Source organism: Lepisosteus platostomus, chromosome 9 (assembly GCF_059453375.1).
Source record: "Lepisosteus platostomus isolate fLepPlt1 chromosome 9, fLepPlt1.hap1, whole genome shotgun sequence".
NCBI lineage: Eukaryota > Metazoa > Chordata > Actinopteri > Semionotiformes > Lepisosteidae > Lepisosteus > Lepisosteus platostomus.
In genome coordinates, this window is record NC_142619.1 from 60846449 (window position 1) to 60872366 (window position 25918).

Sequence of the window (25918 nt, forward strand, 5' to 3'; positions counted from 1 at the left end):
GAGGGCAGCTTACAGGGCTGTAAGAGCTTTAGTCTGGCACAATGGGCACACAGCAGTCACTCCCAATAGGCTGTTTGCTTCTGTACACTAGAGCCACGCTTGTCTTTGTATCTCAGTATGCCATCTTCCAATTTAAACATTTCCCTCACTGCATGAACCATTTCATGCACTTAGTACAAAAATGTTGAAACACACCATAAAAACAAACAAATGCAAAAGAGATTTAATTTAGATTAGAGCCAAGAGGGTAATTTTTGGTTTTACAAGTAATTGATTTCTTTTCTACAGTGGGGACTGAAATTTACATTAAAATAATACTAAGCCTCTTTGTCCTCACTCAGTAGAACGGCAGAAACTGTTTACAAAACGCCATACCATGTAGGCACATGTAGGAAAACGAACAATTCTTTTTCCAAAATATTTCAAAATGCAGTGAAGAATCGGAGACAGGATGCGGCCCATCTAGCCCATTTGGGTAGTAGTAGAAAACTGATCTGAGGATCTATCCAGCTGTTTTTCTGAATGAAAGCAGGCTGCTTTTTTCCCCACACTCCCACCACCCTTTGTGTAAAGAGACGCCTCCTCTCCCGCTGGGAGGATCTCATCCAGTCGTCTTGAGCTCAGGGCAGCAGCTCAAGCACCGTGGCTGTGCAGCGCGATCTGAACTGACCTGATCGTGCAGTGAAGTTGCCTTTGGAAAGGATCTTTTCTTCCTCTTACAAGCAGTATTGCTTTACTTCCCTAGAAAGGGACGTCTGTTACGCCCAGCTGCGTAGGTTAAGAACACGCATACCTTCCAGACCAGTTTCTTTCAAAATCGACAGATACCAGCCATGGCAGGATGCATGCATGTTCAGTTGGATGAAAAGTGGACAGTCAGCAGTGTAGGCAGCCTTCCCTTTACACAGAACAGTCTCACCACAGGAAGCCCACAAAGATGCAACACAGAACATTTATTAGATATCTTTATCTAAAGAATCTGAAATTCGGTATAAGAATAGTTCTGATTTTTTTGGAAATAGTTGTCCAGTGATGTCATACAACGATATCATACCCAAGCTGTCCCTTTCCGTTTCACTAATCACCACTACCAAACACCACAGTGCAGCAGACATCAAGGCCCGTGCTGAAACACTGGAACACTGTTGCAGTGCATCTTACTGAGGGGCCTGCCTGCAGAAAGGGGGTGACTATCCTTCTGGGGGTGGCCCCCGGACAAGCTCTGCGCAAGGCTTCTCCATCACCCCTGGGTGCTCTGCTCCCATGCAGCTTAAAACCCCGACTGTGCTCTGTGACTGTGGTCTGTGGTCGCCGATGCAAACCGTGTTGAAAGGGAATGTTCCACCATTAACACCCCACAGTGCCAGTCCGGTCCATTTTCTGAGACAAAGGCTTGAAACGCTGCAGTGGCGTAGGCGAGAAATCTCACGAGCTGAAGATCAGAGTGGGCGCTGTACAGGGTTGCTGTGCTCTAGTGCACAATGTACTGCCACTAACGCCCTCTGCTGGGGCCTTCTGGTCTGTACTTAATAAAGACTATTAGGTGCGCCTTTAGCTTTCATATCCCCAAAAGTCAGAAAAATCTATTAATTCGCAGATCGCTCTCTTCTTGCCATCGAGTCGGCACAAGCGTCGGGCTTCCTCATGGTTTCTCGCCCGTCAACGCGGTGTCAGAGGTCCGGGTTGCCATGGCAATGAAATATGTCACAGAAAGTGAACCGGCACCAGCATCAAGATGACACTGAATAAATTATCGTGCACAAGAAAACAACACAATTAAGGCTCAACATCTGACAAACACAACATACTGTATACTTACAGTTGCACTGGAAGATAAAAAAAAATCTATGCTCTATTTAAAAGTGGTCTATTGCTGGACACATTTGTTTCTTGGACAATCCTTTACATTACACATTAGTCTGTCCTCCTAACTCCTTCAAGTCCCTGCCAAGGTCAATTAAAAATTATATACAATTAAATCTTTACTTTCATTTCTAAGCAGATCAAAAGCCTAGGACTATACCCTTTTCTACAGTGCTTCACTGTTATGCTCAGCAAACAGCATTTCACATAAAAGATGCAGATACAACTGCCCAAGACTAGCTGAGATGTTCCATAACAACGATACTCTCAAGCAACGCTGTCTGGTCCTAGATCCAAAAAAATAGAGGCCTGCAAAATGTCTTCAACCAAGGCAGCGTGCCAGCCTGTGATGCAACGGCTGCTGGCTGCCCATAAAAACACAGACATCACAATTCGGTTTGGAAATTGCACAGCAGTAGTATTCCTTAAAAAATACACCACCCCTGTATGTATCACATTCATAGAATAAGGCCCTGTGGTATTACGAAGCAGCAAAAAAAAAATTAAAATAAAGTAAAGAAAGAAGGTATGAAGATTTTAAGATGAAAATGAGAAAACGGGGTATTCTGGAATAGTCTATTCAGCATTTTTACCATGGGCAGGTTTGTCATATGCCTTTAAGTGTTGTGTGATTGTCTGAAGTTTAGACACAGAACTTTGTGAATGTCTACATCAGAATCCTCCATTTTAACAGAAGAGCGCTGTGTAACTAAACACTTGGAAACCTCAGGTGTGGTCCCAATCAATCAAAGAACAGTGTTTCTTTCTGGTGTGTTTCCTGCGTAACCTGCAGGTCATTCTTATACATCAGTACAAAAGCTTCCTTATTCCTCCCCTAGACGGTTTCGCACACCTGTCCTTTAAAGCAGATGGTGCTACAGCCGCGCACACGAAATACAGGATGATTGCAGTGCTACCTTTCCACCCTAAAGCCCGAAACAGTACGCTAATAACCAGAGGAATACTGAGGCCGAAAGAGGAGAAATTCAGAACGATCTGCTTCAGCGCACCCCTGCCGTCTTTCTTTAGGTTCTCGGATGTGAAGATGGAAGTCTCTCGGACAGAGTCTTAGCCGAAGAGGTCCTTCAGGTCATTGCTGGCGGAGGCGCTGGTCTTCATGGTGCTGCCGGGCGCGGAGGGCACGCCGGGCTGGGGGAAGTTCTGGGGGCTGTAGAAGGGGTTCGCCTGCATGCTGAAGCCCCCCTGCCCCAGCATGCCGGGCGGCGCGGCGCCCAGGGGCGCGCTCATGTTCTGGGGGGCCTGGGGTCCCACAAACTGGTGGAGCCACGGGCTGGGCGCGGCCGTCACGGGAGCTGGCTTGGTGGCCATTTGGTTCAAGCTGACTTTGGGCTTCTGGGACCCAAAGAGGGAGTCCAGGGCGGACATGTCCGTCGGCCTGCTGGGCCCCACGGCGCCCGGCTGGCCCAGCCCCGCCAGGGAGCCGAAGCCGGGCGTGCTTGCGGTGCTGGCCATGCCGCCATACACGTTCTGGGCCGGGGGCAGCCCGCGGGCCAGGCCCGAGGACGGGAAGCCCCCGCCGGAGCTGAAGCCGTTGCTCACGGCCCCCGCGGAGCTCAGGCTCCCCATCGGAGACGCGGAGGAGAAGCCGGGGCCGAGGCCCTGCGGGGCGGCGGGCTTGGCGGAGCTCAGAGACAGGTTCCCCAGCGAGGACACGTTGTCCAGCAGACTGCTCGTCAGGTCCTTCGCCTAGGGCACAGGAAAACCGCCCGTCAGTACACCCGCGGGCCAGGCCCGCTTTCCTTCACCGCGGAAACGCCAGCGCCACCTCCCGGTGCTGTTATTCAGTGGGCCAACGCTTTGATCCAAAGCAATTTAAACTGGTTCCCCTTTGTACAGCCGGGCGTTTTACCGAATTGGGCAGAGTGAAACGCCTGGCTCGAGGCTCCAGGAGTGCCCCTGACACAGGGAGGCACTGCAATCTGCCACAGATGTCTAGAGGCCCGAGACCATTTCCAGTCATGCTAAACACCCTAAAGAATATAAATCAATAAACCGTGGGAATAGGATTCCTTCCTCTGTTCCTTAATTTAATCACAACTGCCCTTTTTGGATCTGGATCAACTCACAACTAAACACACATTAGATTAACTTCCAACAAGAAATAAACAACATATTACAAATAAAGCCTCATTCCAGCGCTGGTCGCTCACGGCCGACGGGGTTCCCAGTCTGACCTGTTTCACAGACGCTGTCGGCTTCACGTTCCTGGGAGCCAGCGGCAACTGATTCCTCAGCTTCTCTGCCTGCTCCTGCTCCTTGGCCAGTCGCTGCTTCTCCTCCAGCGTGAGCGAAACCTGGAGAAAGAATGCGAATGCAGTGAAAGGGCACAGGGCGCTCTGGCCAGCCAGGGGAGCCGGAGGACCAATGCCGGTCCCTGCGGGCCAGACAGCGGCTCTGAGAGGAATTCGGCTCCTAGGCCCTTGGACCGCTGAACACGTTGGTCGCCTTATAACCACTGCGTTGCAGAAGTAAAATAAAAATCCCAAACTTCCGAGTAGGGAAAAAAAAACAACTTGCAAGTATTCCAAACGAGCAACGTGCTGGTTCTATGAAGGAAGGCAACCCAGCCGGGTGAGAGGCCAGCAGCTGGACTCACCCTGGACGGGGGGGCGGCCGAGGCCGCCGGCCTGCTGTCCTTTCCGTCCGAGCTGGTGCTCCCCGTGTCCGCCCCGAAGATCTTGTCCATCTGGAATTGGAGAGCCGGGTTTGAAAACACAGCGCACCCACAACCTGGCCTGCGCAGACTGGCTAGAAACGGTGGAAAACTAAACTGGCTCGGTCAGCAGAAATGAGTTATTTATTGATCGCTGTGAGATCCTTCATAAAAAGATGAGAATGAAGACAGTGTGTTCTTTGATAGTCTTTTAATAGAGGGATTAATTAATAGAAACCAGGAAAACAAGTGCTGCAACTCGGGACTGGAGCCTGGTAGATAAAGCAGGCCTTCGGCCTCTCCCACCTTGTACAGCTCCACACGAGCCTCCTCCTCAACACTGAACTGAGTCTCTCGCGCTGCGGTTTCTCAACTGCCTCTTCAACAGGCCTGAGTGGCTCCACCTGTCCGGGTGTTTGCCCAAGAGCACAGGTTGGCCACGGGTTCAAGCCTGGCTCACGTCACGATTGCCCCAGACTCCCCCTGCAGTGCCCCCGGGGTGGGGTAGAGTTAGCCCAACAGGGCTCTCGTGTTTTTTCTCTCTTCACACATTTTAAAGGGTTCGTGCCTGTTGCAAAACCCACTGGGGGAACATATTTTAAAAGGTGGACACGTGGTGAAGATGACAAAGACAGATAGCTGAAGGGGGAAAACTGTCGAACACAGCACAGCTAGCTCCTGTGTGCAAGCGTCACTGGGGGGGTTTACCTGGTTGCCGGGGCTGGTCTTCGGCTCTTCGGGCTTGTTTAACTGACTCGAGATATCCAGACCCCTGAGCAACAGAACAGAAACAACGTGAAGCGCAGATTCGACAGAAAACGACATCGCCCGGCACGCCGAGGCACAGCGCCACAGCTGCGCCGGCCCGGCCGAAGCCCCCCGGGCGCAGCGATGTGGACCAGCAGGAGCACCGCCTCGCTCTGCCTACCTCTGCTGCTCCTGCATGACGTGCAGCTGCTCCAGTTTGGTCTTGTGCTCGGTCTCCATGCGACTCAACATGTCTTTGATGACAGCCATGAAGGAATTGAACTTGTGCAAAAAATAAAAAACATACAGAAAACATTTTAGGGACTGCAGAGCTCTTTCTGCAGTCAGCGGGCGAGCGCGTCGCCAGTGGTGCGCAGCACCAAGCCTCTCAGTCCCCTGTCTATGATGGCACCTCTTCCGCATCGCCTTCATTCCGGAGCACAGGCTCCTGTGGGAACAATTAGCAGCTCATCTGCTTGGCCAGACTGCAAGACCCTCAAGTGAATCGTTATCCACAGCCCACCCCACCCCACCCCGGTGACTCGGCAGCCCAGGGGAGTCTAAGCAGAAAGCACAGAACCCTGCTCGTGATGTACAGTAGTATTTAGGGTGGCGGGGGGGAGGGCATTAGATGGTCAGAAATAAAAAAAATTTCCCCCAACGCCGGCCCAAAATGAGTCTGACAACGAGATCTCCAAGCAGCTCTCGTGCTTTCCCCCAAAGCAGGGCTATTCCTGCTGGGAACGCTTTGGGCTTCTCTTACTCCGCACTTGTTTAGAGCCCAAAGGCGCAGGGACAGAAACCCCTCGGACCTCGGGCCCAGCTCCGCCTCACCTGGTTGAGGTTGAGGTTGCCGTCTATGCTGAGAGGAATGAGGTGGGGCAGCGTCTTCCCGGCCAGCTGCTCTTTGGGAATCCCCAGCTTCTTGTGCGAGAACGTGCACTTGTAGATCCCTGTGAAAACACGTCACAGCATTTCCGAGACATCGGCCCCAAATGATTTAAACGACTCTTTCAACGAAACGGCAGTTTTTCTTGAACGTTCAACCCATTGTAAACCATATAGAAATATTTTATTCTAAGTGGTAACCTAAAGAGCTTGTTTCAGCATTTCAGAGATCATTTGGGGTGGAGGGGCGGAGCGGGGGCTCTGTGGCTCAGGATCTGCGCCTGTGGCTGGAAGGTTGCCGGTTCGTATCCTGCAGCCCGCAGAGGAATCCTACTCCGTTGGGCTCTTGAGCAAGGCCCTTCACCCCAGCTGCTCCAGGGGCGCTGTACAATGGCTGCCCCTGCGCTCTGACCCCCAGCTTCTGTCCCTGTCTGTGTCTCATGGAGAGCAAGCTGGGGTCTGCGAAAAGACAAATTCCTCATACAAGAAATTGTATAGGGCCAATAAAGTGATCTTATCTTATCTTCAATTTGCTCTAGAACAGTAACATCCAGAAAGACCACAGGGTAAATCTGTCCCACAGGAAAGAAAATAAAATCCCAGAATTACAACACAATGGCACTGGAGCACACACTCAAAGATCACAATACTACCGCCACACATGGATTGGCTGAGCTAATGGTTTATTACACAGTGGTCAATCTTAAAATACATCACATGTTTGCTTTATAGAGCATCCTCATTAGAGAAATTAATGGAAGAATCAAAAGCATGTCATGTCTTGAATTAAAATTTATTTTTCAGAAGTCAGGTGTAAAATTTAACCAAATCTAAGTCAGACCTGACTACTATTCTTTAAATATTCGGATGCAGAATAAAATATTGTTTGCTGTGAAATGATTTCTACAGAGGACTGATCTGACAAAACTGCTTCAGGCAGACCGCCTCAGTGGACAACAGTAATTTGTTTCAAAGAGGGGCCTATTGTGGGACAGACAGCAGAGCAGAGAAAATAACTCATAAATGGGGATATTCTCAAACATGAGCACAATAAAGAGGCCACAATCGCATATAAGCCAGATTTAGTTTTAAGTTTAAGAAGCAGATCAAAATATATTTCTTAATTTAGCTTTTAGATAATATTTGTCTTATTGCCTGTTGTTTAATTATATTTTTTTTCTTCCCTATTTTATGTTGATACTTCATATTGACATTTTATTCCTTCTTATCACATTTTACCTTTTGGCATCATTACAATTTCTATTTTGATTTCTTGTAATTACTCTTTATGTTTTGTATTTTCAGTTATTTATTTTTTTATATATCACTTCAAAACTAAAAATAATTCTAAAAAAAGGTTGACAAAAAGGATGCAAACTTTTTGTCGAGTCTGACATTAGTAACTATTACAGAGCAATATCACAGGGCTTTATAATGGCTCCTTTAAGCAAGATCTGATGACTGAAGGTTTCCCCCCCCACACACAGTCAGGAGCTTCTGAGAGACAGAACGCCATCATTACTTGTGGGCTGTGACGTAAAATAAATCCAGATCACCCAACGTCAGTCTGGTAGGCAGGCAGCACAGCAGCCACGAATCTCTGTGAAGTGATGGTAGCTCCTCACTTCCTCAGAGGGTCACAGCCCTCCCTCCTTCTGCCCACACCCCACCCAACACCCCCAGCACTCACAGAAGCCCCCCGCTCCACAGTTCGAGAACCACGACCACACAATGATTCTCCGATACAATGCCACATTTAAAATGTCCACGAAGTCAGAACTTCTTCATTTTTTTTTTGCATGATTTACATTGCCGTTTACTTCCTAGCAGAAAGTTCCAGCGGACTGTAATGTTTTCAGACGGTACCGAAAACAGATGCTTTCCCAAACCGACGCGAGTGAGGGCTGGCGGGCGAGCGCTGCGGATCAGCAAGGGCACAGAAAGAACGTTACCTAAAACTCCCATCAGCACCGCCGGCTCCCTGGAGGGTATCTGCTGCAGGAAGGGCAGAATTTCGTCTATCACGTACCACTTATCAAGGTACTCCAGGATTTTGCCCAGGCAGACCAGGGAATTCACGCGGACCTGCAGAAGAAAGTCAAGGTCCGATCAGAAATTCTACTCAGCAGACAAGCTGCTGGAAGCTGTAGATTAGAGCTCATTAAAGATGTGGGATATATCATCTACGCTGTACTTGTTATGGGTCTAGGCAATACTGAAGACCATCTGCAATAAGTGATGAAGGGAAGAAAACCTGCATTTCGCCTTGAAGCAGACTTACAAACTGAACTCCTTGCAACTTTGACATTCCTCCCCAGGGCACTTCCTCTGCAGGCAGTCTCCTCAAGGAAGACCTTGCATTAGTATAGCACCTTACACCCGGAATGATCTCAAAGCCATTTACAAATTAGAGGGGACCCACTGTACCACCCTGTAGTACTGCTGCACCGGGGAGACACACAGAGGCCATTCTGCACCAGCAGACCCACTGCACAGCTGATCAGAAGGAGGAGTGATATATATTCTATATACTTTTTTACTGCACTTCTCACCGAGTGTATTGTATTGTTGCATTATTTTGTTACACTGTGCTGTGTTGACTGTGCCAGGCTCCTGTTGCACTGCAATTTCCCTCACGGGATCAATAAAGTATCCATCTAAAAACTCTGTTTAATGTTTCATCCAAAGGATGACACCTCATAGCACAGTGTCCCCAGTCACCATGCCAGGGCACTGGATTTGAAATTATGGCCCAGAAACAAGAGCACCACCTGCTAGTTCACCAACACCCCCAGGTTTTCCCCAGAGGTGTCCCATCCCGGTACCAACCAGGCCCAGCCTCACTCGGCTTCCGAGATCGGACCAGATGAGGCGATGGGTAGGCAGCGGAGAGAACGAGCCAGAAACAGGCTGGACTCCAACAACGGGGAAGGCAAGATGAGATGAGGCCAGCAAGCGTCGCGGAGGGCCGACGTCACTGTGCCAGGGAAAGCTGAGCTACGCATACTGACCACAGTGAAGAAAACACCTTACAGGCTCAAAACTGCATGGTTACGGGCAAGAGGTGGTCATTCAGCCCGTCTCGCTCATTGAGATACTAGTAGCTAATTGAATTATTAGTACTAACTGAACCGAGGAGCTTGTTCTGCCACTTACTGAAAGCTGGAAAGGCATCAGCTTTAACGACATGGCTGGATGCCTTGCTCCAGGCTAAGATCTCAGAAATATGCCAAATATGGAAGAATTGTTACTTTAAAATTCTCCAGCCCTCAGCAATGCTTTTATCAGAACGCCTCCCAGTGTTACAGTCATCTATAACCCCAACAGCAACAGGCAGCTTTGAATTTCCACTCCTCGGCCGTCATTCGGTGGAACACCAGTGTGTGAATCTCTCCATCATCCATTTTCGAAACCGCTTCAGCCAGTACTGGGTCACAGGGGACCTGGAGCCTGTTTTGACAAGCAACAGGCACAAGGCAGGATACAGCCTGGACGGGACGCCTGTCCATCGCAGGGAACACACAGACACACACACACCAACGCCATCTTTCCCAGAAGCCAATTTACCTACCAGCATGTCTTTGGACCGAAAGAGGAAACTGGAGCCGCCAGAGGAAACCCACACGAACACGGGGAGAACATGCAGACTCCACACAGACAGCACCCCAGGAACTGAGCTCGGGGCTCTGGAGCTGCGAGGCCGCAATGCCGACCACCGCCCCGCTGTGTCGCCCAGGTGTGTGTAGCACACACGCGGTGCGTTACCAATAAAACTGAAACTGGTTCATTTAGACCAGCAATGAGAGCTGCACAGAAGGATGAGCCGCACTACAAACTACAGCAAGTTGTCCAGCTCACCGCCAGGGAAGACGTCTGCAGACAGGCGGTTTTAATCCTGGGGATTAAAGAGTTCTTCATGGAGGGGTAATCAATCAGGTTGGCAAACGTGGGGATAATGTTCAGGCAGAGCTCCTGCGGAATCGGGGAAAACCAACATGAACATTAGTCATCTCACTACTACCCTGTTACCCTTCCTCCTGTAACGGACTTCATCCTCTGGAAAGACGGACTGGTCTCCAAGTTCATCTAGGGGTTTCGCAGCGGAAGGACATTTCTCCCACACCAACAGTGAAAAATGTTACAGATAAGGGTATTCTCCAATTACTGTAATACCACATGCAGCTATGTCTTCATATTAGGTCTGAAAACACTTGTGAGATCTGCAAAACCCAGTAACTCTTCTCGTCACATACTCCAAGCCTCCTTTTGGGTTTATTTTAGATTGATGGCTCTCTGCTCAATTTTGACCTCACAGCGTTAAGGGTCTCAAGGGGAGTTCAGTCCGATCCCCGAGTTCTAGTCTTAAACAAATATGTAATGTCTAAAAAATGATTCAGGTCTTTCCATACAGAACTCCATGAAAATCATCCGACTTGGCAGCACTCCTTTGAACTTGCTGATGCATAAGAGGACAAAACCTCAGGCAGTCTAGGGGCTGCAGACCTTTCTAGTATTTCATTGATGTCTTTCTCCAATTTACATAGAAATATCAGTTTGCACTGAATTAAGTATCACAATTTCACAGGCAACTGTAACTCAGTGCATTAAGTCCAGTGCAGTAGTGACGCACTGTTATACATATAGCCTGCAGAAATGCAAAACGTAGCACCATGCAAGAAGACGAATGGGCGGAAATGCAGATGAATTATGCAAGTCCTTGCTCAAATCGCCACCATGGATGGAAGCACAGTGAAAAATTAGTCACCTGATCTGCCATTTTCTTACCTAGAACTTTTACGAATTTTTATTTCCCTTATTGAGTCTAACAGGATTGTTTTCCTCCTGCCTTTTCTTCACACGAATTCTAATCAAGGCTCCTCCTCCCATTTACAAGCCAAGCGTGACCGTGGGGTCTTCAGTACAGCAGTGTGTGGCCCGGTGTCACCAAGACCACTGGTGTCCAGCCCCACCGAGAGCAGAGCAGAGCAGAACCCGAGGTCAAGCTGCTGTACTGAGCCCAGGGCCATGTCCTGCACATCTCCGCACAGCTGAGCCCTGACCGCTGGCCTCACCTGGATCTGGATGGAGGGAGCTTCCAGGGCTCTGTAAACCATCGGCAGGACGTTATTCTTAATATCGTCAGGCGGGGTTTTAGTCAGCAGTAAATCCATTTTTTGCAAGAAGATGAGCAAAATCTGGAAGGGGGCGGGAAAAAGGGGGAGTTAAAAATGCGAACCTATCGAACGGCACGACCTCCAGCCACGCACATATTGTTTGCATGAAGAATTAGACAGGAGAACAACTTTCACAGAACAAGTCCACTCACCATATTGCTAGCCTGTGTGCATGAAAAAAAAAAAACAGAAAAAAATAAAAGCTAAATGATTACATTTTAAAAAAAGACATTTTTCTTTGTGGGTGCCCTGTTTTATGCCATTAGGACAGAGGCGTGCCCTCGGGGGGGGTGCAGTACCTGCACAGGCTCCTGCTGCCGGAACACGGGGCTCAGCTCTGGCAGGATCAGCCTCACGTACTCCTCCTTGGTGCACTGCTCGGCGATCAGCAGCACGTTGGGCAGCACGAAGGGCACCATGTCGGGGTTCACGAACTCCGAGGTCAGGGCCGGCAGGACGCGGTGCACAACGACGCGCTGGACGACACGGAACAGGTCAGCGCCCCCCAGCGCCAGGCCGCCCGCACCACACAGCCACCACCGGCACGCGCACAAGGGGCCGCGCTTGGAGACCGACGGGTGCGACGCGTGCAGGCGGAATGTAAAGCCAAACATTTCCGCTGAAAATCGAAGTTGTTCATTTATAAAAGCAGCCCCTTCCACAATTAACCTGGAATGCTAATGGATTACTTTTTAAAAAGTAACTTTACCAAACTCTGGTGATAATCATACATTACTTTTCCCAAACCTTAAAAATATACATTTGAGTGGTTCAGAGAACAGATTCACATTTTCTGACAGCACGTGAAGGCCGAACGCCTTGTCCGGGCGTGGGAGAGCCCAGCACGGTGCTCGTTCGGTTCCGATTGAAACCAGACATGGCGCTCGTCCGCAGACATATCGTTAAACAAAACATACGCAGCAACTTTGTTGGAGGCTGATTACTAATTAAGAAAAGTTCTGTCACAAAACCCGTTCGGACTCGCTGGGCGGAACAGCGGTGGACACCCTCAACCCCCCACCCGCTGCTGACCGCGCTGTCCAGACAGCCAAGCAGGCCCCGGTCCGGTCAAGTACCTTGGGCAGCTTCGGGAGGATCTTTGGAAGCCCTTTGTAAAACTGCGATTTCTGCAGGTTATCCCTCTGGAATAAGGTGTCGAAGTACTGTAGTGTCATTGCTCCAACGTCATCGAAGAAAGGGATCTAGAAGAGTGACGCAGAAGAGCACAAAGTGGCCATCAGCCATGTTACACACCAACACACCACGAGGAAAGACAACAGCACCGACAGCAAGGTGCAAGATCTTGTTTGTCCAAATACAGGAAGAGGAAATTAATTGTCAAACAGTTTAATCTGACTTCCTTCCTATAACAACATTATTCTGTTTTTAATGAAAGCTTTCTTCCCTAAAGTAACGGCTGTGAATGTTCTGCATACACACAAACATGCTGCTCTTGCCTGCTTACTCCCAGAGGTAATTCGGTACAGCAAAATCAAAAAATAGAAGGAAGCTACGAAATTCTGTTGCAGTGTGTCCCTACCTATGGAATTGCATCACTTTATTGGCCATATACAATTTCTTGCATTAGGAATTTGTCTTTTTGCAGACCCCAGCTTGCTCTCCATGAGACACACAGACAGGGAGAGAAGCTGGGGGTCAGAGCGCAGGGTCAGCCATTTATACAGCGCCCCTGGAGCAGCTGGGGTTCAGGGCCTTGCTAAGGGGCCCAACGGAGTAGGATTCCTCTGCCGGCCGCGGGATATGAACCGGCAACCTCCCAGCCACAGGCGCAGATCCTGAGCCAGAGAGCCCACTCTGTTGAAGGCCGTGCTCCATGCACCGAAATATGCAAACTACTCTCCTGCGCCGGACAAAGAAACGCGAATATCCTGTCTTTGAACTATTCATCTGTTCTATAATCTTACAAATCAATTCCAGCTTCTCAGCACACGTCCACTCTGAAAAGAAAGCCTAAAATGTTCCTCGTTCCCGCAGATGCACGAGAGATTAGGAAGGCGGTGGTATATCCGCCAGCCGCCCTCGCGGGCCCGGCGCACAGAAGCCACGGAGCGCTGCTTGCCTTCGTCATCTGGTCTGCGTCCGGCCTCACGGTCGGGGTGACGTTCAGCAGCATCTTGGTGTGTTCCCGCACCTCCTCCGGGATCCGGGCCAGGACACTGGGGTTCAGGCGGCTCAGCTGGGATTTCAGGATACAGGGGACACGACACCCATCGTAAAGACAGGAGAACGCTCCGGCCCGCCCCGTTATCGTCCAGCTGCGCCCACTACTGACACAAGAACCACCTGTGGCCCGCTGGGACGGGAGGGTCCCGCAGGGTCATTCTTAGCTGAAACCATGCAGAAAAGTGGATTTCGACTGCCACCGCCCGAGACTGAGCAGAAATAATTTGCCTTGTTAGAGAGAGCTATGATGAGCATCCCTGTAACACTGTTCTGTAAGAATACAGTTTGGTCTGTGAAAAATAAAGCAAATTGATAGCACCCAAAATGGACACTTCATTCAGGTTTGATTCTCAAAACATTCTGTGAAAACAGTCTCCAACATCCAGTCCGTACCAATCTCTTTCCTGGGAATGATTAGGACACGCAGAAACTAAATAAATGGTCAGACTTCACCCATGGGCCCCATGCTTTTGTTTTTTTGTCATGTCACGGAATATCGTGAGAACACCGATTTCTGACCACCAGGTGCTGCTGTTCCTGGGCGAGATGAAGTGAAAGACAGACATCCACAAAGCTGTCCTTGTGTGAATGAAAAAAACACTTCCATTTTTTGAGTTGCTCCACACACTGAATTGCTTTTTCACTAAACTCATCATTTGTAGCTGAATGGTTATTCTATGTATAGATCAGATCACACGTATCCTTTTATATCCCCATGTTTTAGAATTTTATATATCTAACAAAACAGTAAACGCACATCTAGAATCATTTGACAACCTGGTAATATCAGAATATTCAACACTGGTGCAAAGAACGGGAACACAATGAGTTATTTTTCTACCAAAGGAAGCCTTCCTTCTACGTATGAGAACTTCTTAGTTTCTTATTACAGAAGAACAAAAAATGTCAAGCTCAAAAGGGATTATGCACCGATGACTATCGGCAGATAAAATAAGTGGCCTTTTATTTATTCACTGTTATGAATGCCATTTTTTATTTACTGCCTTTACGTGTTCCCTGATGTTTTTCTTGTCCCTGTAGATGTCGGAAGTTACAAATTACAGTAAACAAAACTATCTACCACACACCTACAATATCGTGAATGACCTGCTGCACTGTCAACCAACCACTTGGTGCAAATGTACGCTAAGTTATCGGCGATGAAGAGGGATTTTGTTTTCAGAAACTGCAATAACAAATGGAAAACACATCTGGCCATTTCAAGTGCAACCAACCTTTATCTATTAAAGTAAATGCTACTGAACTCGACAAATCCCCTGAAAATGGATGGAAGGAAGACTATTATGTTTTGGTGGTGGGATCTACTCTCATTCCGTCTTTAATCGGAACATACGAATGAGAGGGGGCATTCTGGCCCATCTAGTCCACTATCTGATCCCTGGATCCCGGGCAGCCGTTTCCTGGAGAACCCAGAGTATCAGCTTCAGCAACATGCCGAGCAGCTGGAATGAAGCACTGGACACTCCTGAAACTACTTCCTCCACAATCAGCACGCAGGGATAAGGAGCAGACGCCGGCCTCGCCCTTTCACCTCTCCGTGCTCTCGAGAACGGACAAGCCGTGCTCATCTCTCTCAGAGGCTCAGAGGCACAGCTAGGAACCGGCAGCAGAAAGCACGCTTCCGTCTTTATCACCTGATCCAGCTGGCGGCTGAAGCTTTTGAAGATGTCGTGCTTGTTCACTTCGAAGATGGGCTTTCCTTCATCGAAGACGGCGTGGATGACAACCCCCAGGGAGTACATGTCGCTGGCCGAGTCGCAGCTCACCGACAGGATGTACTCGGGCGCCAGGTACTCAGGGTTGGGCAGGCAGAGAGAGGGGAGGTTGGGGTCCCACTCCTTGCAGGAGTACTTGGCCTTTCGAAAGCAGGAAAGATGAAGACCGTGAGAATGTAGACGAGCTGCAGACAAACACCTCCCAAGTTCAGCAGGCTTTCGAATTGGGCTGCAGGGTTTCTCTGGAACCGGCAGTTCTGTTTGGTGGGGTCCGATGGTTCTCAATGAAAACTGCCATCGTCTGCCATTACACCACGCAGCGGAGAGGAAATAAAACCGAGAACACCAAAAACAGCAACCACGTCATTTTGCGGCTCAACTGCATGCTATAAGCATTTTGTCTAGATGATCGAGCCCCAGTGGGGCTTACCATGAAGATACTGTAAAAAACTATTTACAGAATAAACTTAAATGTTCTGAAATGTCTGTGCTACTGCCTCAGCTGTGCACGCAGTCACTTTCAAAGGAATGTGAAAACTAACTAGAACAATGTGTGTAAAGGCATTTTTTTTGCAGTTGATTGAACGCCAATTCAACAGCCCAGCATGACACATCTAGCAATCAAGGAGAGTGCCTTGTCATAAAGCGAGAAAGGAACAGTGGAAATATTCACCCCCACCTCTTGCTCCGAGGGGTTGGATGAGGAGATGCTGAAGTCGAAACCCATAATTTTCCAGGCTCCGCTCTTGTTTAGAATGATATTCTCGGGGGTCAGGTTTCCATGAACCATTTTCACCCCACTGTGCAAAAACGACAATCCTTCAGAGATCTGGGGAAAAAAAGAATAAAACCAAACAGCCACATCAGACCAGCTGCAGCCTCTTCCGAGAGGATTCGGTTAGCGAGACTCCACCGAACTGTGTAAAAGCACTCTCTGGCAGGATTCGTGTTTTAGCAGGTTTAAGAACACGTTCACCGTTCTGTTCTTGGGAGTTTATCTCATATGACAGACAGCAGCATCGTCGGGTGTCTGAGCTAAGCAAGGCTGTCCAGACATGGGAGGCCTCTGAGGAATAACCAGGCTGCAGCTGTAAGACGCCCTGGGGGACCAGTAGGTGGCGCTCCACCCTGCGGACCAGAAGGTCCAGACCGATGCCCCACTATGGTCAGCAGGCACACAGTGCTGCAGGAGGTGCTGTCCTTCAGGTGAGATGTTTAATGGAGGTCCTCGCCCTTTGGACGATAAGGATTAATTTCCAGGATTTATACTGTAAACTGCAGCCACTGATCATAAGTAGGGCTGTTTACCCCGGTGACCTGACTGAAGCCCCTCTGCCTGATCTGCTGCCCCAGGGGCCGCTGGTGCAGACCGGCTGCCTTGTGTTACTCAGGCGGCACTTCAGTGGGGGACAGAGAGGATCTCCTCCTCTATCTACAGCACTTCCGAATCTTTTGAGATGAGCTACTAATAAGTGCAACGTATTCTTCTGATAGTAATGAAATGGGTGCTCTTATATAAAACGCTTCTTTAATGATGCATAAGGCATTTACAGCATATGCTAACTCTGCTTACCAATGCATTTTCACAACAACACAGAAACATGTAATATGCCAGTTCCTTTGCAAGATGGTGTTTCTTTCTGCAGTGAGTCATACAGCTCGGTTTCTTTTTTAGTGATAAGGAAGGCGATTTCTTTAATATGTCACAGGCTTCAATTAAGACCTTCCTGTACACCTGGGTTTTGACACCCACCCAGACTTATTCAGGCCACAGAACGATGTCCTCTCATGGCGAAACAACCTGAGGTGTTGTAGGAGGCTCTGCAAACGCAGCGTTATTCATCTCTCGGAGAATCATGAGCATCTTTGAATTTCTGATTAAAAACAGGCAGATTGTGTTTTACGGAATCCAAGTCACTTACTGACACTGCAGCCTGGGCGATTTGCACAGCGCAGGCTGTTACTCATTAATCACCAAGCACACATTGTGAAACATTCTGTTCAGATGAAGATTCTCTGGACAGCAGTCTGAACCATATTCTGGTTGAACAAGCTGCAGACTCTTCCACAACGTGTACAATCTACCTGCTCACCACAGTGCCTTTACTTGAATTTGAAAGCAGGTCATGCAGGAATAATTTATCCTGTTAATGGATATTCACTGACTCAAGCTAAAAGCATGAACATACCCAGAGAAAACCAATGCAAACTCCACACAGCTGGTGCTCTAGCCCAGGACCCAAGAGCTGTGAGGCTGCTAGGGCTCACTCGGTTTGCATCAATTCAACTCAAAAGCACTATCCTTTCTTTTTTTAACTGCTTCATCCAATACGGGGTCATGGGGGAGCCTGAGCCTATCCCAGCAAGAAACGGGCGCAAGACAGGGTGCACACACTCACACCAGCGCTAGTTTTCCCAGATCACAAGTCAATCAATCTACCAGTACAGTATGGTCTGGACTGCGGGAGGAAACTGAAGTATACAGAGTAAACACAGGGAGAACACAAACTCCACACAGAGAGCACGCCAGGTGCAGAATTGAACCCAGGGCCCCAGTGCTGTGAAGCAGCACTGCTAAACACTGCTCCACTGTACAGCCCACAAAAGCACTAAATAAGGTAAAATGCCTGAAATACATAGTACATGGTGTTGGCTTTAACAAAAGTCTGCAGTTTATAAATCCTGGAAATGCATCATACCGCTACCCATTGAAACTCTTAACTGGATTCTGTGCTCTACAGCAAATCTTAAAATAGGCTCAGGAGAATAGCATCACAGCCAAAGGCAAACAAATTAGCTCTTTTTGTTTAATGCAACAAGCTTGGTCTTTCTCGGGTACTCCTTAAAGAAGACACGAGCTGCTGCTAATCAAGGCCACTGTTAAACCAAGCCTAGAGTTTGTGATGAAGCGAGTGCCACTGAATCAAGACCATGAACCAGATATAGATCGCATTTCTAACGCACAAAGAGTTTCAATTTCATTAGATTAAAAAAAGAATTGTAACTCTACCAACAGTAATTCATTAGTTTGTCATGTCTGAACAACCTCTGTTCAGAAACAGCATGTCACACGCAAGGACGAAAGGCCCTGCTGGCCTAATTTCACGTCGGTGATGCGGATAAGGAAGATGGCCTTCGCTCGGGGTTCGTGTCGCTCGTGCGACACAAGAAGCTGCTGTCCAGCTGGCGGGTGCAAGATCAAGGCACTCACCTGTAAGAGGCCGTATTTGGTTTCAACGTCGTAAAGCTTATACTCCTTGATGTCCGCAGGCACCGGGGTGGGCAGGTTGTCCCACTGTCCAAGCACGTTAGACAAGCTTGCAAAAACCGGTTCTGTGCAAAAAGCTAAACAATCTCTGTATACAAAAAAAAAGAAAAAGCACCAAGTTATTTCCTTTTATGAATTAACCATGCAGGATTTGACTGGGTCATTTGGTCACGTTAAACAGTGTATCAGCCTACTGGAGATAATCTCAGTGCATGAACACAAATGATGACAGCTCTTTTTATAAGACAGGAGTCTGGACTGCAATCCATACCCCACCGGATTGTTTTCACAACCTTTCATTTCTGTTGCTGTCCACTGCTGCCATTCAAGTCAAAGAGACTGAAATATTACTGAAATACACCAGAGGACAGATACAACATGCATTTCCCATCTGCGACAGCTAAGCCATTCATGCAAAACGTCTGAAAAAAAAAATTAGAAAAACCAAAACTCAGAGCAGGACAAGACGGTTGGAAACGCGTTCAAACTACATTATACTGCTTAAACCAGTTAGGAAAATGACTTGGGCGTTGACACATCCTTCACATCATCAAGACAATGTGTGGAACCGATTAAAAAAATTAAACTAATAAGCTCTCCTGAAGATAATGAGTACAGTTTTGGTCACCCACTCCATATTGCTGCTCTGGAATCAGCCCAGAGAAGAAGAACCAGATAGACTGCAGGTCTGGGAAATGTCACACAGTGACAAGCAGAAGGATCTAAGCCTTTTTAGTTCTAAACACAAAAGATTACGAGGGAATCCTGATCCAAGTATTTATAATCCTCAAAGGCGCTGACAAACTCAACCCAGCAGATTTCTTCAGAAAGAACACTGAAGCACAAACCAGAGGGAACAAGTGGAAACTGACAGCATGGGGGCACTTCTTTACACAAAGGGCGGCGGGGGAGTGGAACAATCTGCCCGGCCATGATGCTGAAGCTGATACTCTGGCTTCTTTCAAGAAACAGCTGGGTGGGATTCTTATCCACTAACCATCCAACGGGCCAGGTGGGCTGAACGATCTCCTCTCGTTTGTAATCTTTCTCCTGGTGTTTTCAGAAACATTAGGCTAGTTGGTTTAAAAAGCCATCTGCAGGCTTTGTTTTGTAACAGAACCTTTGTTTTGTTTCAGAACCTCGCTTGAAGGTGTAGCAGGCTATAGGGTGAGTGGGAATAACTGATGCATCCTCTCACTCATCAGGAACTCCTCGCAGACTTATCCTTTCATGTCTGGTTCTGTGAGATATCTGAAAGGCCTTTCTTTCCTTTTAGGAATAGCAAATTCTGTTTTATGTACAGAACAAAAATGCTATTTATATGCAATGCTGCAGGATACAACCCAAGAGGAGAAGCTCTAGAAGATGAACCCGTCTTGTCAAGGCTCAACACTCAGGAATCTGAAAACGGGGGTCGAAAATCCAAGCGCAGCAGGACAACGACCTGAACCCACATGAAAGCAAGGGAATGTCCCAGTTGGAAGTCCCGTCGGATAAGCAATTAGGACATTCACGGACAGGCTTGACAAACTGCAGCAGAGCTAATTCCGAAAACTTGGATTCCTATCAGGTTTCCTGTTGACTTCAAAATCCTCTCGCCCGTGTCCCCCTAGCGCGCTTGCACACCATGGGAGACGGGGCTTCTCCTGCTGCGCCCCAGAGCACAGGGACTTCGGAGACTCGCCTGCCCTGGGCCTTTTCAAATCCAGACTCAAAACCTTCTTCTTCAGAAGGGCTTTAAACTCATCGGTGCCTGCGTCTGCCCTTGGCACCTCCCACTGCCGTTTTAGAACGTCCAATAATGATGTGAATACCAAGAGCAGACATTGGTCACAATGGTGGGGCGGCCAAGTACGGCCTGAGGGGGAGAATGCAATCAGCACACCTGTGAACTTGACTTCCTATAAACTCTTTGCAGCTTTTGCTGACATTCAACCTCCTTGACAGGTCACAGGAGTGGGAATGAAGAGCGGAGCGGGGCGCCATGTTCTATCGAAAGCCAGTTGAATCACCCTGCTGGGCACGTCACTAAAGCAGCCTGGGTGAGGAGGCTTCTCTAGGGCCGGGGCCCGAACCCGCAACCGACCCAGCTCCTCTCGGCGTGTGGAGAGCACAGCTGGCTGGCAGGAAATCCGACAAGGAAGAGTTTAACGGAATGGCGACGGGCGTGCGGAAGGCTTGTGGAGGTGTCACACGATTTGCCCGCGGGGTCAGTCAAGCTCCGGGGGAAACGGCGGTCCTTACCGCGACTCCTCCAGGGGGTGCTGGACGGTGAGGAGGCGGGGGTGCCGCAGTCGGGTCAGCTGCTGGACTCCTCTTTTCAGCGAGTCTATAATCTGGTCTTTCTCAAACTTCTGATACTTGTCTATTATCTTCTTGTCGAAGACAAAGACCGCCACCTCCTGCAACGCCAGAGCAACAAAACCGCCATTTACAGTACCTCTCTGCCAGGACAGGGCCTGAGCGCGGAGGGGGCGCAGGAGAGTCACGGGACTTACTGCACACACCAGTCCTGCTCATCTGACTTTAACAAGCCAGTTACTCATGGACATAGACACACTAACACTAGAGAACAAACAGTTAAAGGGCCAGAAAATCAGAAAATGCAGGCAGTTCCAAGAAGGTTTTACAGACCAAACTGATCAGCAGTCAGACCCCACAGGCTGGACTGCAGCTCTTCCCTTCTAGAGACAGTGCACTAGATGTGTTTTTCCCATTCACTCACACAGTTCAGAAACAGGTGTTTGGAGCACAGAAAGATGGGAACTGGTGCTCCTGGCAAACCCAGCACCTTCTTTTCTAAATACATCCTGCATATCTGACAAAAAGCCCTGGTTCACATTATGAAAGGACAGGACTGAAAAGAGGAAACTGCTACATTGTGTTTTTTTAAAGGGACAGGCATCCAAAGAAATTTCAATTCTCAGAACAGAACAAAAAGCAATAAGGCTTTTTCATTTCAAAGCTGTAAAAAAAAAATGCCGGTAAGAGTTTGTTGGAAAATCCCACAAAAACCCTTTACAACTTTGTTGAGACAATCCCCCACTCCCCGTGGAAATTTACATTCCCGATTGTCAGATGATTAACGGGCTCCAAAAAAACTCACTAGGGGCTCTTAGCCTTGTGTGACGGTGCTCATTTCTCTCAGAAAGTTAAACAGCCCCAGTCCGAGGCAGGAAGTCTGAGTATTGTTAACTACAGCTGAACATGTTAAAAACAGCACTGGAACCGCAGAGAAAACATCATGCATTCACAGAGAGAGAATTCATAGAGTCCAGAGGGGCAAACCGGAACACCAGAAGAACGCTTTGTGAAGCAGCAGTCGGAGGAACACAGTGCTCCTCTGTACAGGGCAGAAAATCAGTGGGTTAGGGAAATCTAAGCTTGAGTAACTTAAAACCAACATTACCATCCCAAGTCGATAAGCATCAGATGCAGTAAAATTGCGCCAGTACATGCATAAGGGAACGTGAAGTATGATAAAGCGGACACGGTATCATGTAGGCACTGTGTCAGGGATATGCTGAACCTATCTTACTGTACTCATTACAGCTTAGGGCAAATGGCTTTTTAAAACTGAATGGCTGCCATCCAGCAGTGCTACTAAGGATCCTTATTTACACTCTGCTTGCGTTCGAAGTGCCCCTCTGAAGCGATGCAGTGGCCAGGCGAGAAGCTGGGTCACATCTCGCCCTTCGCTGTCCAGGTGGAGAGGAGAGCAGAAACAGCAGTATCTGTGTGGCGTTCAGTAACCATACGAAAGGCCTGTTCGCAGGAAGGTGTGGAGACACCACCGCGTGGAAATGGCAAAGCAGTCCAAAGTGGAACCGAGACGTGTGCTTTTAAAGGCATTCAGCCCGGTTGCATTTAAAAGAAGGGCACACTGCTGCTCACTACATAGCTTCCCTGCCTCCTGCCCACATGCAATCATCCGCTGACCTGCTTGGTCGACTTCTTGGTGCCATTGTAGACCCTCCACGACAGTCCCGGTCCGCCGCTGGCAATGTGCCGGCCGACCTCAAACTCCCTGGTCACAGGGTTCCCCATCACCGCGCTGGTGACATCGGCGGTCACCTTGGTGACGGTGCTCTTCAGCTTGTTGAGCATGGACTCCATGGCTGCACCTGAGGAGACATCACCCAGCCCTCAGTCTGGAACACACAGGGGACCTGAAACAACTGACCCCCTTCACAGCTGTGGAACCGCGAGGAGACCCCATACGAGTATTCAGAAGCCTCAAAGGGTTCTCAAAGTCAACCCAATGGACCGTTTCAGAATCCAAAGTGAAGGACAAACCAGAGGTGCGCTTAAAACCGAGAACAGGAGGCAGCTCTTCACACAAAAGGATGTGGGAGTGGAACAAGCTATTCAGCTTTATTGTTGCAGCTATAAACTTTGGCTTCCTTTAAGAATCATCTGGATGAGGTCCTCGGACCACCAGGCGACGAAAAACTCATCGAGCTGCTTGGGCTGCAGACCCTCCCTGCATCTGTAAACACGCTGTAGCTATTAGCCTTTTGAAACTTGTCAGGTGTGAGAAACAGGAGGTCACAGGCTGCTGTGAAGCCTCTCGATGTGGTTCAGGAGGACAAAGAAGTGACCCAGTGCAGAGAGGGCACTGATCTGCACTTCATTAAAAATGACAGAAGAATACCGGTGGTACCCACAAACCTAAAGAACAATTTTTTTTTGTGGCTGCCCTTTTACTGTTGCAAGAGCTTTCACTGTGCAGTACACAGCACCAAAGGAAAGTGTAGCTCTGGGCCTGAAAGGTGCCTTAGCTGGTGTTTTTGATGATAAAAAGTGGAATCACTCAAACTGTGCTGGGCCATCCGCTGAGCACGTGTATGAGGTGAAGCTGCTCTGTGTGATCCGCAAGTCAACACACCGCCTTCAAGCTCCAACAGGAGGAGAAGACTTCATTGAATAACAGGGAAACCAGGCCTCAAACAAATCAGGGAAAGAACAGTGTCAACTCCCCTCTTTTCCCCACTCCAAGTCCAGCTGTGGCTGTACCCCTAAACAGGGCTCTACATCTGAAACACAGCGTTCCCACCGCCGCTGGGCTCCATGTGTAGTTTAAGCATGCAGCACACAATACAGGTCCTGCCTTTTCCTTAATGACATTAATACGGCCGTTCGCTTACTTTGAAGTCCTGTGCATGCTTTTAAATGCTGATAAATTAAAAGCGCAGCAGGTACACCGGATGAGAATTCTTACTGCAGGCCATCCAAATTGTTTAACGTGACCTGAAAAATAAATCGTGCTTTTACCCTTTTAATTTTGTATTTAAAGAGCTTTTTATTTTTATTTTTTGCAGACGAGGCAGGCGGTGGCGAATGATTCAGCAGTGCCCCGGAAGACGAGGGGCTGCAGACAAGCCCCCCACTCGGCCCTGTGAACCGGCGGCACGACAGCGTGCGTTAAACCCCTGGGGTCCCCCCCTCACCCCGACAGGAGGACTGGCAACCACGAAAACACAAGCGCCTGCTTCAAACAAAAAACTCCACGGTTTCCACTGCACTTTTCATTCGCCAGCGCAGACAGAAACGGTTCCCAAACGGCAGCTGTTCTCTCTGTACACCCTAGAGCCTGCTGCTGCCTCTTCAAGGGGCGACACTCGGGCCTCCTCTCGCTTGCAAGCCTTCTCTGTGAGGAGGGGACCCGGTTCACCCCACTCGAACGCAGGGTGGGGCAGCTTGAGGGGCATCAAGACCCTCAAGCCCTCAGCGGAATTTAGTTGAGGCATTTAGTCTTCGGTTTAACAGAGAACCCAAAGGAGCGCACCTTCGACAGCAAAGTGTCCCCGGTCCCCATACTGGGGCATACATCTGGAAACCCCAGCCCAGATGGAAGAGCTACCGGTCCACCGAGACCATGTGCAGCAGTAACTTGTTTTCTCATAGACGCCCCCCTTCCCAGACCTGTCCAGGCCCAACCCTGCTCAGCTCCTGAGATCTGGACAGATCGGCCCACAGGGTGGCAACTCCACTGAAAAATGATCCTTAGATCCACTCCTTGAAACCTTATGTCACGACGGTGATTTCTGACAAGATCATAAAAAAAACATGCTTTCACACAACAGTCCCAAAAGGGGCAGGTCTGGGTGAAGTGCTTTGACACCTTTTGAGTTATCATACTAATGCTCAGTCGAGCAGACTGAAGTCTCTGAGCGCAATCAGGCCCTTTCAAGACAGCCGTGCTCCAGCCATCCAGCTCACAACCTCTCTAGAAACTGGAACAGCAAACGGCACGACAGAGAAAAATTCAAAGCAGGAATCTTCGAAACTTAGCCTATACACTGCTCACCTCTTCACGAAGCTTGAATAAGACCCGTGTCTCCGGATCTTGATTAAATCCAGCCGCCGTTGGCGAACACTTTCAATTTACAATTTTCTACTAAAACATCGTAAAGAACTACATTTCGTTCGGGGGCCCCCAGACATTCAGAAGTTGTAACCGAGGGCTCTGCGGTTGCTCTCTGCTCAGCTGGAAGCACCTGGCGTGTCACCCCAGCCTGCGGACCGGAGAACCGGGCTCCCGTCTCCGCTTCCCGGTCGCCACAGCGCCGGCTGTCCGAGCTCACTCCTGCTCCGGAACCGCTGCGGGCTCATTCGGCGGCTCTCCGTCCCGCCCGGGAAGGAGGAGTCCAGACTCCAGAAGCCAGCCCGTCCCTGCTGGCTCCTGTGCTCGGCAGCTCAGCTTGCGACACCAGTCGGAAGTCGAGGCGAGACGGGCCGTTTTCCTGAAACGGGGTGAGGAAAGCGGGGTCCCCACCGCCGCGCACGACAGTCCGAACCGATCCGCTCCCGAACCCGGCGGAGAAGACCCGAACCCGGTTCACGCAGTCGGGGCTACACAACAGCAGGGAGGCGGGGGGGGGGGGTGGAGAGAGACAGACAGAAAGGCTGGGGCGTCTTTGCTCACGCCTGCATCAGACACCGCGACCCGTCGCCGTCTGCGGAGCTGGGGGGTGTTGAAAATGTTTCCCCCACCCGTCTCCGGGTGGCAAGCCCCCGCCCGGCCCTGTCACCCACCTCGGCGGCTTCTCGGCCATCCCAGATCCCCCGCACGGTACAGAAGCCATCTAAAGCTGAGGGCTCGGGCAGTTTATTCAGCGCTTCCTGAATCCGGAACACCTCCAGGCCCCTCACCTTCGTCGGTGCTCCCGCCTGCCTGTGCACACCGCGCCGGCGGCCAGCGAAACGCTTTCCTGAGAGGGACTCGCGTTCCTACCTTCGCGTTAGGCCAGACCGTCAACGGCTTTTCACGGCTGCTGCACTCCAGTGAGTAATCGACGCAGAAAGCTGTCAGCCCCGGCAGCAACCACAACCCTCCATGTCTCCCACCACCGTAGTGTACTAACACATACAGAGCCCTACC

General features: G+C 49.4%; 1 protein-coding gene across 6 annotated transcripts; it reads right to left on the minus strand.

Annotated features, from left to right (window-relative positions):
* Nucleotides 1-952: 952 nt before the first annotated feature.
* scyl2 (SCY1 like pseudokinase 2) lies at nucleotides 953-25912 on the minus strand. 6 transcript variants are annotated; one of them, XM_088645993.1, is made up of 18 exons: nucleotides 25772-25912; nucleotides 22474-22658; nucleotides 20779-20936; nucleotides 18478-18622; nucleotides 15946-16095; nucleotides 15186-15407; nucleotides 13427-13543; nucleotides 12423-12548; nucleotides 11646-11822; nucleotides 11245-11367; nucleotides 10031-10144; nucleotides 8125-8257; nucleotides 6119-6237; nucleotides 5466-5566; nucleotides 5246-5309; nucleotides 4481-4570; nucleotides 4059-4178; nucleotides 953-3570 (listed from the first exon to the last, which is right to left on the minus strand). In XM_088645993.1, exons 2-18 carry the CDS (start codon nucleotides 22648-22650, stop codon nucleotides 2932-2934), a joined length of 2775 nt encoding a protein of 924 aa, XP_088502119.1. In that variant the 5' UTR covers nucleotides 22651-22658; nucleotides 25772-25912; the 3' UTR covers nucleotides 953-2931. The 6 variants fall into 6 exon arrangements, with proteins under 6 accessions (XP_088502119.1, XP_088502117.1, XP_088502118.1 ...); XM_088645991.1 differs by having other exon boundaries at nucleotides 13427-13552; XM_088645992.1 differs by having other exon boundaries at nucleotides 15940-16095.
* Between the last annotated feature and the right edge of the window lie 6 nt (nucleotides 25913-25918).

Coding starts and splice junctions, on each gene's coding strand:
- scyl2 (XM_088645988.1), bottom strand. CDS start 22,650: ATGGAGTCCATGCTCAACAAGCTGAAGAGCACCGTCACCAAGGTGACC. Junction 11,823..12,422: donor TCCTCCCGAAGCTGCCCAAG/GTACTTGACCGG, acceptor CGTGTCGTCCAG/CGCGTCGTTGTGCACCGCGT. Junction 5,310..5,465: donor GTCATGCAGGAGCAGCAGAG/GTAGGCAGAGCG, acceptor TCTGTTGCTCAG/GGGTCTGGATATCTCGAGTC.